The sequence below is a fragment of the Lycorma delicatula genome, chromosome 10, assembly GCF_047948215.1.
Source record: "Lycorma delicatula isolate Av1 chromosome 10, ASM4794821v1, whole genome shotgun sequence".
Taxonomy (NCBI): Eukaryota; Metazoa; Arthropoda; class Insecta; order Hemiptera; family Fulgoridae; genus Lycorma; species Lycorma delicatula.
In genome coordinates this window covers 75,516,219-75,533,525 of record NC_134464.1, presented here as the reverse complement: position 1 = coordinate 75,533,525, position 17,307 = coordinate 75,516,219, and the positions used below count along the sequence as shown (strand labels likewise).

Sequence of the window (17,307 nt, the reverse complement as noted above, 5' to 3'; positions counted from 1 at the left end):
TATCTCAATATTCTGTACTAGGTGTTTTATATAATTTATAAATATCTAATATTCCAGTACTGGTCAGAAAAATTGCATGTATGCTCATTTATCGTTCAAAATTTCACAACAAAAAATATAATTTTGAGTAAAATGACAAATTATTAAAAGAACATGTTTTAATGTAATAGATATAGAAGAATTTAATACCAACTGAAGATGTGGGATATCACGAAAATGAGTTACTGGAAATTAATATGTTAAGTTTAATTTATCTAATTACTCTGTTTTGGTGGTTTATACTTCATACAATATTAAACATTTATATATATATATATATATATATATATTATGTCATAAAGAAAAAAGTTTCAATATTTTCAAAAGTAGTTAATATTCATTTGGCTTAGCTGATATTAAAAACAGAAAATAGGCAATAGTATTATATTATTTTAATAGTTAAATAAACGTAATTAGTTTGGTAAGAAATTGTATTACATAACTTTGTTTTTTGATCTATGACATGTTCTGGATAGCCAGACGGTGATGTCATCGTGGACTGGTGTGAGCATATACATTCTCAGAAAAAAGTGTGTACGTGCTAAAATACGAACGGGCGTCTGGCGGGGGAAGCCAGACTGACATTCTTTGTTTCGGGGGCTAGTGTGAATTTAGCAGTCATGGAGTGGAGACGTGTTTTGAGTTGGATCGCACGGAAGTGATGATGTGTTCTTTGTTGGATGAGACAGGACAGTGAGACTGGGTAAATAGGCGTATTCGATGCGAGGTCATCATTATTTTTATATGTGCAGGAAAGTATCCTTATGTATATGAAGAGAAAAATTAATAATATGATTCCATTAACTCTTATATAAATAATATGTTTAATGTTAAAAAAAATTATTTTCTTGCATTGTTAATGTTAATTACTTTATTTTATATTTTTTTAAATATGACAGACAAGTAGTGTGGAAATGTGTTTTCTATGATTCCATATATATGATTCAAAATAATTTTGATATGCTTAATATGTTCAATTTATGTTAAAAAATTATTTTTCGTATTTTTAATGTTAATAATTTTTTTAATTTTAATAATATACATGTGATCAGACTTAGATTTAAACAAAAGACAGACAAACGACAAAATACAACGAAGAGGGTGTTTACGGATGAAGAAAAGAAAGCAAGATCTGAACGGATGAAGAAATACTGGGCAGCTCGAAAGAGTAAAATAACACGCTTTTCTCAGAAAAGATCCAACTAAAATTGACTTAAGTGGTCCCATGTTGGCCGTAAAAGCATAATAATAATAATAATAATAATAATATAATAACATGTGATCAGACTACATAGCCCTAGTACATTTTTTCGTTGTTCCCCCCTTAATTTGAATTGTTTTGTGATTGAGCTTTTATTTTATATTGATTCTACAATGAGCTTTTCAAACTAAATTTTTTTTTTTTTTTAAATTTGGAAGTAAGCTCGCAACAACTAATGATTTGAATCCAGATCTGTATTCTACACTGACTGAAGTGCTAAACTGGAACGAATGCAAATAAATTAGATGCGATATCTTTTACTACTAAGCATAGATTTAATAATTATAATGAAATATCGAATCAAACCGATACAGCAACAGTACAAAATCTTGGTAATCTAGCTGATAATGTTTAATAGTATTATAATTTGAATGATAATCACAATTATGAGGGATATCTCTACAGTAAAGATAGCTGGGATTTCTCTACTTAAGGTTGGCTAACCTGTATTGTTCATGGCCATGCTAGTAATGTAGACACTGCATTGTTGTCTGCAAGTTGTCGCTTTGTAATATCTGATTACGTGCGAGTTATTACATTTTAAAATGAATAGGAAAATCTATGTTGCGCCGACTGTGAAATACATGAAGTCATATGTTTTTTAAACCATCAAAACGTTACGCCAGCTGAAATTCATAGTCAGTTGGTTGCTGCATATGATGATAATGCAATAAATGAAAGAAATGTCTGAAAGGTTTAGAAATGACAGAATTATTGTACATGATGAAGAAAGTTCATCATGATTATTGAGGAGAGGCCCTTGATAATCACTGAGGACTTGTTGAAATGTGTCGATGATATCAGAAAAGATCGTCACTTAACAATTTCCTACCTAACCCTTCTTTTTCCATATGTTTCAAGAGCTGATTGTTCACATATGTTGATCCCATTGTTCATGACCATTTAGGCTTCAGAAGGGTTGGTGAACATTTGGTGGTGCACATCTTAACAGCTAGTTACAAAAAAATCCGAACGGGATCTGCTTTGGAATTTTTGATGCGCTACACAGAAAAAGATGAGTTTCTTAATTCAATTGTTACCGGCGATGAAACATGGATTTTGTTACACATCAGAGAGAAAACAGCAGTCGAGTGAATGGCATCATCCTCAATCACCAACAGATAACAAAAGTCAAGCCACAGCCATTTGGACGCAAACTGATGGCCACAGTCTTTTGGAATTGGCTTGGCATACTGCTGATTGATTTCATGCCACGTGGAACGACTATAAATGCAGAAGCCTACTCCGAAACTCTACAAAAGTTACAGCACACCATTTAAAATCAGCGATGTGGGCAACTGACAGACGGCGTCATCCTGCTGCATGATAATGCACGTCCACATGTGATTTACTGAGAACATTTGGATGGGAAATTTACAATCACCCACCATATAGTCTGGACTTAGTTTCTTCCGATTACCGTTTGTTTGGGAAATTAAAAGAATTTTTGAATGGTAAGCTATTTGAAAGTGACAATGAACTTAAAAATGCTGTTAATCAGTGGCTAAATTGACTGGTGGCAGAAGAATATGACAAGGCTATATTGAAACTGGTGTATCACTACGATAAATGACTTAATTCATGTGGCGATTATATGTAGAAGTAGTATAAGATATGTAGTTTAAGGAAAATAAAAAATATTCATAAAGTTTTCAGAACAAAGTTTTTTACAATGAAACGGTCTTTACTTTAGAAATAACCTCTCATAGATGTTAAGTAATCATGTTACTTTATTAGTTTTCATTTTAATTAAAACAAATAATCTTTAAAGACTGCAAACAGTGTCCATAGTAGTGTTTGCTGTTGTCAAGTAATTATGAATAAAGTATTATCAGAGATTTAGTTAATTATCAACATAATATCAAATAATTTATTTGTTACTATTGCTGTTTCTGATTACACTTTTCTTTTTAATAACAAGACTGAGTAATAAATAAATCTATTATTTTATTAAGTTATTCAATAACGTTTTTTCTATAAGTGGTGGTTCCCAACCTGTGCTCCATGGAACCTAAGAACTCCATGTTCTCTGAAGTAAAATAGATTAAATAAAAATTTAATGAAATTAAAAAATAAGTAAACAAAGTAGAATCAAAATAAGAAACTAGAAATTACATTCTGAACAGAAATTAAAAAGGCTGAATTTCACGCCTCTTCTAGCAGATGAAGCTTGTTCATTCTACTGTCTCTAGCTTCTCACTCTGAATGCTCTCGTACTGGTATTTATCAGTGCTACCAAATGTATTCACCAAATGCTCTCGCATTCATATCACTCCTGAACTGAATTAGTATTTATTGCACACTAAACTGAACTTGTATTTATTGTGTGCTGAATTGAACTTGTCAGTGCTGATCCTTGGCAGTATTTATATATCCAGGCCTAGTGTCTGACCTGCAGTACCAGTACACACCTGCCCTTTTATATGGTCAAACATAATATTTTCATTGTTTGCACCTACGTTTTTCTATAAATCATTTTCTGGAATTCCTTTGTTGCTTTTTTACATTCTTCTTTTTCAATTTCTTTCTCTGCAAGTTTTTCTACTTGTTACACAGCCCCCTCCTTAAAACTGTTAGTTCCGAACCCCTGATAAGGCACCAGGCAGTGCAGATGAACTATGATCTTATTTGTTCTTGGATTGTACTGAATTCTGTAGACTACATTGTTGATTCTGTTCAATATGGTGAAACTTGGAAAAGCCGGGCGATACTGCAAGGAATCATTTAGATTATAGCATGGATAAGCAAAAATTTAGAAATCAACTTGATTTGAACTTGATCTTCTGTGGAATTTAAAGAAGCTTGAGGAAGAGGAGGTAAAGAAGATTTTTGAGGAGGACATCGCAAGAGGTCTGAGTAAAAAAGATAAGGTAGAAAATATAGAAGAAGAATTGGAGAATGTTAAGATGAAATTCTTAAATCAGCAGAAGCAAACTTAAGTGGAACAAAGAGAACTGGTAGAAAACCTTGGATGTTAGAGGACATATTGCAGCTGATGGATGAACGTAGAAAGTATGCTAGTGATGAAGGTGGTAAAAGTAACTATCAACAATTAAGAAATACTATAAATAGGAAGTGCAAATTAGCAAAAGAAAAGTGGATTAAAGAAAAGTGTTCAGAAGTGGAAAGAGAAATGTTCATTGGTGAAATAGATGGTGCACAGGAAAATTTTGTGATACATAAGTTAAAAGCTAATGTGTTAAATAAATATGGAAAACCGATTTATAATACTAAATAAAAGATTGATAAGTGGGTGGAATTGAATAGTTATACGGAGGAAATGAATTAGAAACTGGAGTTATAGAGGAAGAAGAGGATGACGAAGAGGATGAAAAGGGAAATATAATATTGAAATCTGAATTTAATAGAGCATTAAAGGATTTGAATGGCAGAAAGGCACTTGGGAGAGACAGGATACCTGCAGAATTACTGCGCAGTGTAGGTGCGGAAGCAATAGATAGATTATACAAACTGGTGTGTAATATTTACAAAAAAGGAGAAGTTCTGTCAGACTTCAAAAAGATTGTTATTGTCATGATACATGAAAGAAAACAGAAGCAGAAAAATGAGTAGAATACAGAACAATTAACTTAACTACTCATGCATCAAAAATCATAACTAGAATTCTATACAGAAGAATTGAGAAGAGAGTGGAAGAAGTGTTAGGAGAAGACCAATTTGGTTTACAAAACGTATAGGAACAAGGAAAGCGACTTTAGCACTCAGATTAATAGTAGAAGGAAGAAAACAAACTGACATACGTGGCACTTATAGACTTAGAAAAGGCATCTGATAATGTAGACTGGAATAAAATGTTCAGCATTTTAAAAAATGTAGGGTTCAAATATAGAGATAGAAGAAAAATTGCTACATTTACAGGAACCAAACTGCAACAGTAATAATCAAGATCATACAAAAGAAGCAGTAATAAAAAAGGGAGTTCAGTAAGGATGTTCCCCATCTCCGTTATTTTTTAATCTTTACATAGAACTAACTGTTAATGATGTTAAAGAACAATACAGATCCAGAGTAACAGTGCAAGGTGAAAAGATAAAGATACTACACTTTGCTGATGATATAGTAATTCTAGCCAAGAACAAAAAAGATTTTGAAGAAACAATGAATGGCATGGATGAAGTCCTTTGCAAGAACAACCACATGAAAATAAAGAACAAAAGTAATGAAATGTAGTAGAAATAAAGTAGATGGATCACTGAATATAAAAGTAAGACAAGAAAAGACTACAGAGGTAGAAGAATTTTGTTTTTTAGGAAAACGAATTACTAAAGATGGATGAAACAGAAGCGATATAAAATGCCGACTAGCACAGGAGAAATGAGCTTTCAGTCAGAAATATAATTTGTTTACATCAAAAATTAATTTAAACATCAGGAAAGTATTTTTTGAAGTATATGTTTGGAGCATAGTTTTATATAGAAGTGAAACTTGGACGATCAGAGTACCTGAGAAGAAAAGATTAGAAGCTTTTGAAATGAGGTGCAGTAAGAGAATATTAAAAATCAGGTAGGTGTAAAGTCAAATGAAGAGGTATTGTGGCAAATCAATGAAGAAAGAAGCATTTGGAAAAATATAGCTAAAAGAAGAGACAGATTTATAGGCCACATCTTAAGACATCCTGGAATAGTCGCTTTGATATTGGAGGGACAGGTAGATTGAAAAAATTGTGCAGGCAGGCAACGTTTGGAATATGTAAAACAAATTGTTAGGATGTAGGATGTTGAGGGTATACCGAAATGAAACTACTGGCACTAGATAGGGAATCTTGGAGAGCTGCATCAAACCAGTCAAATATAACTGAAGACAAAGAAAAAATGGTGTAAGATCCTCCCCATATCTTTGGCCTAGAGCCAAACTCGATCTTCTTGAAACCCAGACAATTTACATGTAGGTCCTATCATGTAGGTCTATCTTGCTTTCATGCAGTCACTGGCCATATTCATATGCTGTCAGGCAAAATAAAGGATTTCTGTTAGATAACTAATTCTGCTGTGTACTATATTGAAGGTTGCTGTTTCCCAAGCAGTGAACCGAAGAATCACATGGTAGTCTCAGCCCTCTTCTGAAGATCATGTTGGTAGGTGTAATACTGAGGGTTTCTTGCACAGCTGCTCTGTAAGCTATTAGTAAAAGAGGTAGTTTCTTGTATCAGTCACATTCATTAACCAAGATGACCTTTCATAGATGCTCCTCTACAGTTTTTATATAGCGTTCTACTATGTCATCTGATTGTGGAAAAAGCGACATAGTACTCATTTTTCATACACCAAAACAAATTTCTTGTAAAAGATATCAAAGTTCTGTCCTTGGTCATTGTGTATTTTTCTTACCCAATGAAATATGGCAGAGAATTCATTCATCAAAATGTCAACTTCCGATGATATATCTTGGTTTGGTAAAGCAGACTTCCGGCCATTTAGTGAAGTAATACAAGGTTACTAGCAAATATTTCCTTTGTCAGTGACAGAAAAAGGTCCAGCAATATCAATGGTGACTGTGCTCAATGGTGCTCCCACATTGTATTGATGCATTTGGTCTCGACTATATTCCAGGTCTCCAAACAGCCACATCGATGTCACACAGCTTGCAAAATTCTCAATGGCATCTCCTAAATGGAAAGTAATAGTATTGTCATACCTTATCCAATGATTTATTGATGTCTAAGTGACCTCTCCATGTTCCACCATGAATTTCTTCCAGAAGCTCCTTCACTTTACTTCTTGGGAGAATGAGTTGTAGTAAGTACAATTTCTCATCTGCCATTCTGTAGAGGATGCCATCCTTCACAATCAGAGAATTCCATTGCCTGACCTGCAATACCAATAACTGCCCCCTCTCTTTCGTTTGGTCAAACACAATAATTTTCATTGTCCAGATCTTGTATGTTTTTCTATAAATCCTTTACTAAAAATAACTCCTTTGTCATTTCTTCTAGATTCTTCTTTCTTTATTTTCTCTCTATTCCTTCTTTCTGGAAGCTTCTACACGTTAGTGTATTGTAATGGGTATAAGGAAATCAGCCAGGAAGAAACATGATATTTGCCTCAACAACTCATATGCTCAATGCAAGGCAATTTTAATATGTAAAGTATTTAGAAATTAGAATTTTAAACAAAATGATAGACTATACTTATATTTCTTTGCAGAATTTTATAAAGGGTTTCAAACTATTAAATAAATATTATAAAACAAACCTGCTATTTTTAATGAGCCAAGCTAATAGTCGATAAGCTTCTCCCTGAACGCCAGGATGATCTTCTGTACCACACCATTCGACCAATTTTGAAATTAACTCTTTGTTACAACCAAGAGTTCTGGCAGCCTCCTCTATAAAATAAAGATAATAAAACATACGTACTTTTCACTGAAATAGAATAATATAGTTAAATTAGAAAAGAAATTAACTTTCATTGTATCTAGACAACAAATTTTAAAATAAAATTTCCATTTAATATAAAATATATGCATACACTGATAAATAGATAAGCTAATTTAATTTGTTGCAAATAACACTAAAACAAAAGACCTAATTCAAATAAATATATGAAAAAGAACAGTCACGCATTAAGAATAAAAGTGTGATAGGTACTCCTACTAAGATCAATATGTTGCAATGATTTACAACACACGTTTTTTCAAAATGCAGTACTTTTTTAAACATATTCTCCTTTGTTCTACTCAAAGATAAAGTTCAAAGATTAAAATAAAAAAAAATCCTTAAAATAGTGAGAATATTATTTTAAAAATAGAAAAAAATTGCTTTATTATTTCAGGACTATACAGCCTCATAATAGCATTCAAACCCAAGCAACATTTTCTCAGTAACTGGCCTTGTCCCATCTTAGCTTGACCATTCTTAAAACAGTTAATAAATTCACTCAATTGACCCATTAATTGAATAACAAAATCTAGCTATTCTAAACTATTTAGCTTAGGAAGCTGTTAAAGTAAATAATAATATAATAAGTAAAGAAATATACAGAATATATAAATAAGAAGTTACTGAAAGGTCCAAATACAGTTAATATAAGAAACTTATTTTGCTCAGCAATTGTCAATTATTATTCAAAGTAATTAGTTTTAGAATAGTAATTAATTACCTTGACCATCAATAACCATACGTAAAGTACCAAGCAATTTAAATACTACTGGGAATGTTGGTACAGAAAGCATAGGGAAGACAGCTTCTAAAAGACCATCTGATAACACAGTTGCTTTATTTGGTCCTGGGATAACCAAATTCCTAAAAAGAAAAACAAATTTATAAAAAGAATAATCAACATAGAATAAATTATAGTACTTTAATCAAGCACTCTTTAATTAGTTAAGTTTAATACACTGACATCTATAAAATGACATGTTCAAAATCTCTTATATACATTTGGCTTTATTTCTAAAGTAACAATTATGTAAGTGTTTGAAAGATACTGAAGGGCCACCCATAAAAAACTCAAGAAAATAATTCAGTCTTAAAATCAATTTGAGGATTAAGACTAGCATAATCTGTTATAAAAAAAGTGGCAACTTATTTTATAAAAAATGTATTTGTTTGTTTTACAAATACATTAGTAATTATAATATAAAACTGCAAAATTTTGATTAATGAATCCTTAACAATGAAAACCATGACAAAAGGAATTAAAAGTAAAATACTATGTCATGACAATCAACAGATCAATATTTATTGAATAGCTTTTGTTTGTTATCTGTTCCCATTCACATCTTTTCTCAATAATCTCTTGAATTTGGTGTTTTCACCTTTTGTTAAGGTGCACAAATGATATAGGTCTCTGCTATTCCCAATAAAAAAATAAGAAATGTGGTTTAAGTACTTCATTTCCTTCCACACTACCTATCAATTCTCTTTTATTTTAATTAAACCTATTTATCTTAAGTTTCCTTTCTCTTTTCACAATATATGGAGTAAAGCTTAAACCGCCAAATAAATGCAGGGTAATTGATAATCGGATATAAAAATTTTAGTGAATCCTTTTATAATAGAACAATAGGAATTCAAAGATTTTTAGAATATGTTCAACTCGACATATCCTATCCCTAGCAGGAAAACAATTTCAAACAGTCTATTGAACTCACTGTATCAAGACACATTAGAAAGGTAAAATGTGAAATTAAAAACGCATCATATATTTGTCTTACAGCCGAGGGGTGGTTGTCAATTCGAATCGAGTCTTATTTTGTCATAACAGCACATTATGTGAACGAAGATGGTGCTCTTCAATCAAATTTACTGTCTACATTTAAATTTCATGGGGAGCATACCAGTGAAAATATAAAAAATTGAAATGAAAAACATTACACAAGAATATTGATCCAAAAATTGTTGCATGTGTAGTTACACATTAACATCATCAGCACAACAACATCATTATCATCTAGCATTATCAGTTGATAATACTAGCAATATGATAAAAGCTTTGTCAGTGGTGGCATATTCCATGTTTCACCCATTACCTTGATTTGGTTATACAGTCCAGTTTACACGATATTAATGAAACAAGATCTAAGTTTAAAAAAAATTGTGGAATTCTTTAAAAGAATTCCCCTTGCTTCAGAAATATGGGAGAGAATTCAAAAACAAAACAAGAAGCCGTATTAACTTTAAGGTGACTGTCTGAAAAGTTGGAATTCCACCTATGACATGTTCAAGAGATTACTTCTGGTTAAAGAATCTCTGCACAGTACATTGGGTATGATTAATCTTTTGAAGGAAATAAATGATGAGGATTGGTTTATCATGGAAAATTGTGTTGAAATTATTTTACAATTTGATGAAATAATGCAAGAAATGTGCAATGAAAAATACATAACTTTTGAAAATTTATCTTCTATGTTCATGGTTGCTAACCATTGTAATTCCTTTAAAGAAAAAAATTAAGATCATGTAAAATTAAACAAAAAGTATTATAAAATTATGTGAAGAAATCTATGCTAGATTAGACAAAAAATATGATTCAGATATTTTAAAAGAAGTGACTTTTTTGAATCCTCAGTTTAAGGAATTTGGTTTTAAATCTTCTGAAGGGGAAATGCATTTTAAAAAAATAAAAGATAATGTAATAAATAAGTGTTGCTCTATAAAGGTAAGGGAAAGAATAATGCTCCACATCAATCTTCTAGTTCAAATCCAGTGCACCAGGTGAATAAAAAAAAAAAAAAAGCAATGAATGCAAGAATTTGATGAAGCTGTTAACTTGGAACAAGTCTTCCAGGATCCACGGTCGGTAAGTATAGCAGAAGTAGTTAAATATTTGAAAAAGCCATTGTTACCAGGAATCGAGGACTCCCTCATTTGGTGGAGAAAATAAAGTTGTTTTCCTGGCATTGTATGCCAATTATGAAAAGACATTTCTGCATCCTGACAACAAATGGCGCTTGTGTATGTATCTTTTTCTAAAAGTAGTCAATTGATTACCAAAAATCAAATCAGGTTGTCGAGTAATAAAGTTACAGAAATAATATTTTTAAATGTCAATTTGAAATAGTATTTTAATATAACTAAAAGTCATTTTATAAGTATTAAAAGCATAACTTTTCACTATTATTTTTAAATTCAGTGTTTTTTTTAATATTATTTAAAGCATTTTCAATATGAAAGTGATTTTTTGTTTATGAAATGAATTTTGTAAAAGCTAAAAAACAATATTACAGTTAATTAATGAAAGACATGGGAGCTGTTAATATTGTAAGTATGATAAAATAACTGAAATTCTATCTATAAGATTCATTTGTTTTAAGACTAAGATGATTCAATGATTAGTAAATTGATTATGAAATCATCAAATCAGCTGCTACTACTAACATGGTTTCACTCCTATAATCTGCTGTGATTCCCATGTAATATTAACTAAGTCAGATTTAAAACAGCAGATGTTAGCAGTTGAGTGAGTAAGAGCAGTTGTGTTCAGTTTGTTTGTTCCTTCGTTCGAAACATAACTGTCACTACATGATTTTAAGTTGCAGCTCCTACAAGAACTACTGATTTGAAGCTGTAGAACATGAGATTTGATTCACAGAGTTCAAACAATGAATTTGAATGCAGGCAACAAATCATGAAATCAGTAGCTAACTCTAGTCTGTAGCACAATATCTGAGCAGGAGGTACCATTTTCCATTGCGCATCGAATTATAATTTCTAACAAACGAAGGTGTCAAATCCTTTGAAAATTTGACACCAGACACAGTTTCAAAATGCTACCTTGTCAGAAACTCAGGAGTTTCATTGAGCCAAAAGATTTGGAAGTGTCATGACACAGTGGAGAATGAAAGTCACTAATTTCATCCGCAGATCAATGTCATTGATGACAACAAACAGGCCAATCGTGACTTTGTGAAAGGTCAGCGCCACATAATTGACACTGTGATTACATCAGAGGTGGGCAAAAGTGTTGGGAGTGTGCATACAATATTGTCAGACACTATTGGATAAAACAAAGTGTTGAGAAGGTGGATTCCACCTCTTCTTAGAAAAATTTCTAGAAAGACATCTGTCAGCCGCTTCTGAATTGCTTTGAGAAAAAAGGATTGCTTTGTTGACTATTTTTTGGATCATACTGTGATCTGCAATGAACGCAGGTCCTCACTACACCCCAGAAAACAAGAGAACAAGAATAGTGTGACAGAAAAGTGGGAAGGGGGGCACCGATCAAGGCCAAGAAATGCTTATCAGCTGGAAAAGTTAAATGCGATAAACTTTCTCTTGAACACGTACCATACAGTGTAGACTTGTCACTGTGTGATTTCCACATTTTTAGTTTGCTGACAGGAACTTTAGGAGAGGGAAGATTCGGAAAAGATGCCACTGTCAAGCATTATGTGAGCAATTGGTTGTTGGGGCAGCCATTTTTTTTTTTTTTTTATGAGGGATCAGGAGGCTAACTATCCGGTGGAAAAAATGTATTTCTGTTGATATGTCAAAAAATAAGGTAATTTATTTGTAATTTTATCTAACACCAATAAAGCTACGTAAACAAATTCCATTTTATATTTCAATGACCTGAAATACTTTCATTTCATTAATTATATTTTACTCTGAAATTTCCTCTTCATTAATAATAGATTTCCAGATAAGTGATAGATAAATTTTAATTACAACCATCAAAGTAGTAATTAAAAAAAAGTACAGTTATTAGCCAGGCTGTTTTGACTTGTCTGATATTACTATAAGTTGGTATAGTAATACACTACAGATATTATAAGGCGTAAAACATCTATGCTACCAACAGACAGGTATCCTGGCCAATAATTATTAAAGTCCTAAAAATGCCTTACCAACAAAAACAACATTAAAAAAATCAAAATAGAATTAAATTTGTTACAAAAAAGAACATTGTTAATTAATGGAAGTATACATTACACATTTATTTATATTTAACTGGTTATTATAAAATTAGTACTTTTCTGCAACTTTTATCACCAATTCTTCAAAAAATAGATTTTTTTTTGTTGACTAATTTAATAAGAAAATTTTGGTTCTGTAATTTTATTTCATGAACAAAATTAAAATAATTTTCATGACTCTAGCAGTCTTAGATCTGAGTATACCAAAACTAAGAAATTTAGAACTTAACTAAATGAAAATTTTTACTTTTATACACGACTATATAGCGTCCATAAAGTCTTTCCATGTTTACAAAAAACTATTAGTTACAGCTGTATGCTTTGTGGCAAAAGAAAGAAAAAAATTATCAAGTTCTTTTTTACCATGTCAATAAACTTTAACATGTATGCCTTTTGTCACTCATAGAATGTCCAACCAGTAATCAATTTCATGCCATACGTTGGTCCACATTTCTTCATTAACACTAGCAACAACTTCAGTTATTCTCAGTCTCAATGTGTCCAGATCAGGTACAGGTGTTGCATAGATTTTGTCCTTAACATAAACCCAGTGGGAGTTATGTCTGGCGATCATGGCGGCCAGGGAGTGGGACCATTGTGCCCAATTCATCTGCCATGAAATGATTCATTCAGAAAATCTCAAACTATTAATCCCTAATGTGGTGGTGCACCATCCTGCTGGAAAATCACCCTAGGTAGCATGTCATTTAGTTGAGGTATAGTAAAGTATTGCTGCATATACAAGTAAATGTTAGCTGTTATTGATTGCTCAATGAAAAATAAGGGACCAATGATTCTGTTGTGCATCAAACCGCACCACACATTCACTTTAGGGGAATCTCTAATCTTTTTCCTGGTAAAGTACGGATTTTCTGAGTCCCATATTCTCACACTATGCCTATTTATTTTTCCTGAGGTGTGAAAAATAGCCTCATCTGAAAAATACACACGCTGCAGGTACTCATTGTTGTTATTAAATCTGAACTTTATATGCGTGCAACCTTAGTTTCTTGTGTAAAATTTGTACACTGTTTACTGGGGAATCCCTAGTTCATGAGATGCACGACAGATAGATTTGGAAGGGGTGTGTAGAAATGCTTGCTGCACAGCCTCAACCTTCTCTTGGAAGGTCAGCTACACTTCCACTCTCCTTAAATTTTGCACACCATATATAAATACTACTGCTTTCAGGGGCTAGTTGTCCATATTTCCTTCTAAAATTTAGTCGCACAGTAATCTGTGATTTTGACTTATGATATCACAACGCACATTGCGCTTTCTCCTGGATTGATGCCATTTTATAAAAAATTGATCGCACTGACTTCTACTCTGCCTCTACCTGCAATAAAACAATATTAAAAAAAAAATTGGTAATTTTTTTTCTTTCTTTTGCTGCAAACCGCACATCTGTAACTGTAATACTTTTTATAATAATAGCAAGACTTTATAGGGACACCCTGCATTATATACAAAGAATACAATATAAAGATTGACAGAAAAACAATACATACCGAAGGGCACTTAACAATGCATGTTGTAATCGTATATCAGCGGCTGAAGTATTATTTTTAGATACAAGTTGAAGTAATTTTTTGCTAACACCCTGTTGAACCATTTGTATACAATGTTTATCTGTAAAAATAAACTTAACTTAAATAATACTTTAAAATTTCCTAATATCTGAAACCTTCCTTGATGATTTAAGCTTTTAAAAATGCAGTTTCTTTATCCATTATGAAACTTGATTGGTATGTGCATATTAAAATGACATGTTTCAGAATACATGTTCTATCAAATATCTATTACGTAAGTTCTTAAAGTGTTAACATTAAAAGATATCTAAGTATTTTATATTATTAAAAGGCCTCCTGGTAGCAAACTATGTTTAATATATTTAATGTTTTCATTTTATGTCTTACATTTTTATTTGTAATTAGAATCCAAGTGTACAAAAACTAACTATTCAGACTAAAAGTTCCTACAAAACATGATTTTAATGCACTAATTTTTATATAATTCTAATTTCTTTTCAATTAAAGGTAAATTAATTAATAGTAAAGAACATAACTATCAATGTAATTTTTTTACTTGCATAATGATTTTCAGGGTTGAAGAGCTTCCCTAATATCAAACATAGTAAAGGTTTCAAACAAAGCCAAAATACAACGTTTTACACAGTCATCTTATTTTTTAATGTAGATTTTTCTTGCTGACAGTCTGCCTGATATAATTTGCCTTCAAACTACTTTCTGTAAACACCTTTTACTCATTTTCCTATTCTGATAATTTTAAAATTAGTGACTGCTCAACCATTTATTTATGTCCTATACAGTCAAAACATACTGACTTAAAATCTGATAATTTCCATTTTTACTTCACTTGAATTACACATGCTATAAAGAACTATTACACATGCTAGTAAAGAACATTTAATTCTGTTCAGATAATTGTCATTACTCATATTATTTGAATTTACTCACTAGTTCTACCTTCTCTAATTAACCCTCAAATCCAGCGTTTGGGTTTCTCTAAAATCCTAAACACTTACATGAGCGTATCCAGAGGGGGACACTTGTCCTCCTCTAAGATGGGAAAAATTTAAAAAAAGATAAAACAAAAATATATAAATAACAAATGTTTGAAAAATTTTAATTAACACTTTGAAAGAAATTCATTTTAAAATAGACACTCACACCGTGTGAGAGAAGATTTAACTGCTGTTACATACTGGCTCCATCTTACTTGTAGCAGCAAGACTTTTCTAGAATAATCTTGTCACTCTCATCTCACTTCACAACACGAAGAAAATATTCCAACAGCTATTTACCAAGTATGAGTGCACACATTTTTGTGTTAGTCAGTACAGCTGTTACTTTCACACAAGTGTGTGTAAGTAGTGTATGCAATTTTTTGACTGTAAAGTTTGTTTTTTGTGCCGGCCACCTGTCACCCACTTTATTACAACAAATAGATGTTAGAACATTTTTTGGTAAGTAGCCTACTGTGACATTTAATAAATGGTTTTAATTAACTTGCAATGCTTGTACCATAAATTTACATTAAGCGCAGTGCACAGCTCTTGCTTTAAAAGCATGTAACTTAAAATTTGTAATTCTTCATTTTTTGGTAATCTTTCTATGCTTGCAAGTATTATGCCACTAGGGATTCTTTTGGATTTTTCAATATAAAATAGTTTCACATTTAAGTTTATTTTGATGAACAATTAAAAATAATTCAAAATGTGGCCTAATTACCAATACTGCTTTTGGCATTTGCTTGGTTTTTATATCAGTGAAATCAGCCTGTTTCTAGTTTATCTTGAATTTGTGAGTAAAGAAAGGAAAATATTTAACTACCTTGTGAAAAATTTATGAATATGATATTGATATATGGAAATATTCATTTTGAAGTCCTTGAGTCCAAAAGAGTGGTTTTTAATAAATGCCTGCATGTCTTTCTATTTCTTATTCTTTTATAAGTTTTTAATGTTATAATGATAACAGTCATATTTTTTAATTAAGCTCAACTAGTATAGTCGTATACCATATGATACTCAATTTTGACAAAAATGTTAGTTAGAACCTTCCACACCAACACAAACCAATGCTGTGCGATGTCACTTCTGCATCCACATCAACATTTGGTCAAATTAAATTAACTTTTTTGCAGTGAATTTAAAATGAAAAAAAAAAAAAATACCAGCAGCAGCAATGAGGATAAGAAAGTACAACCACCATCTCGTTGAAACACAGGGAGGGAAGATGATATTAGAAAATTCATTAGCCTGGTGAGCACTATGCTGGTTCATAAGAAAAAACATCCTTTGGAAAATGTTTGGGTACCTTCAAAGAACTACAATTTTGTTGCAGATGCCAAATACCTCAAGAGGAAATTCAATCACCAGTGGCTGGACGCGTATTCACCATGACTAGCTTACTAAGGTTACTCAAAGGTACGTTTTTAAATATTATGAGTTGTTTCCACCGTCAGCTAGAACGATGAGAGGTAAAAGAAAAAAACCCAATTGGGTTCTTTTTTCATCAGACCTTTCACTACGCAGAAGAACATGTACGATTATTATAAAGCACATATGCAATCCCAGGGACATCTGACAATAGAATCTACAAAATCGTTCATGGAGGGCATTCCATTGGACATCCAACTTCACCAGTCTTCTCGAAAATTAATAGAAAAAAGCAAAAAAGTACTGTCCTCAATTGTTTTCTGCATCATTTTTTCTGACACACATGATTTACCTCTTGGAGGCAAAAATCTGGATGAAGGCTTAGTTATTGACTTATGCAATTTACGCATCGAAGCAGGTGATTAACAACTAAAAAACCATTTTGAGCCGGAACTAAAAAAGCACTAATCACCCCTATCACCCAAAATTAAATAATTGATCTATGTGGTCTACAATCAGGGAATACATCACTACAAAGTGAAAAAAGCTTATGTTCATAGCATTTTGGCTGACAAAATCGTGGAATTTCTGGTAAAGTACAGTTGTCTATTGAATTATGTTTCTTCAATGAAAAGGCCAATAAAATCGAAGAATTTTTAGGCTCTGTAGAGCTTGAAGAACTTAATACCATTGCCAAAGCCATTGAAGATTTTGGACAAATTAAACT

The 17,307-nt window shown here is 31.8% G+C and overlaps 1 protein-coding gene across 1 annotated transcript in view; it reads right to left on the bottom strand.

Annotated features, from left to right (window-relative positions):
• Nucleotides 1-17,307, bottom strand: part of vimar (visceral mesodermal armadillo-repeats) — a 64,436-nt gene that overhangs the window by 10,622 nt on the left and 36,507 nt on the right. Inside the window, exons 9-11 of the mRNA XM_075376860.1 lie at nucleotides 14,188-14,308; nucleotides 8,419-8,561; nucleotides 7,513-7,645 (exon numbers count right to left, since the gene is read on the bottom strand). Coding sequence (XP_075232975.1) covers nucleotides 7,513-7,645; nucleotides 8,419-8,561; nucleotides 14,188-14,308 — 397 coding nt within the window. The remainder of the gene's footprint in view (nucleotides 1-7,512; nucleotides 7,646-8,418; nucleotides 8,562-14,187; nucleotides 14,309-17,307) is intronic.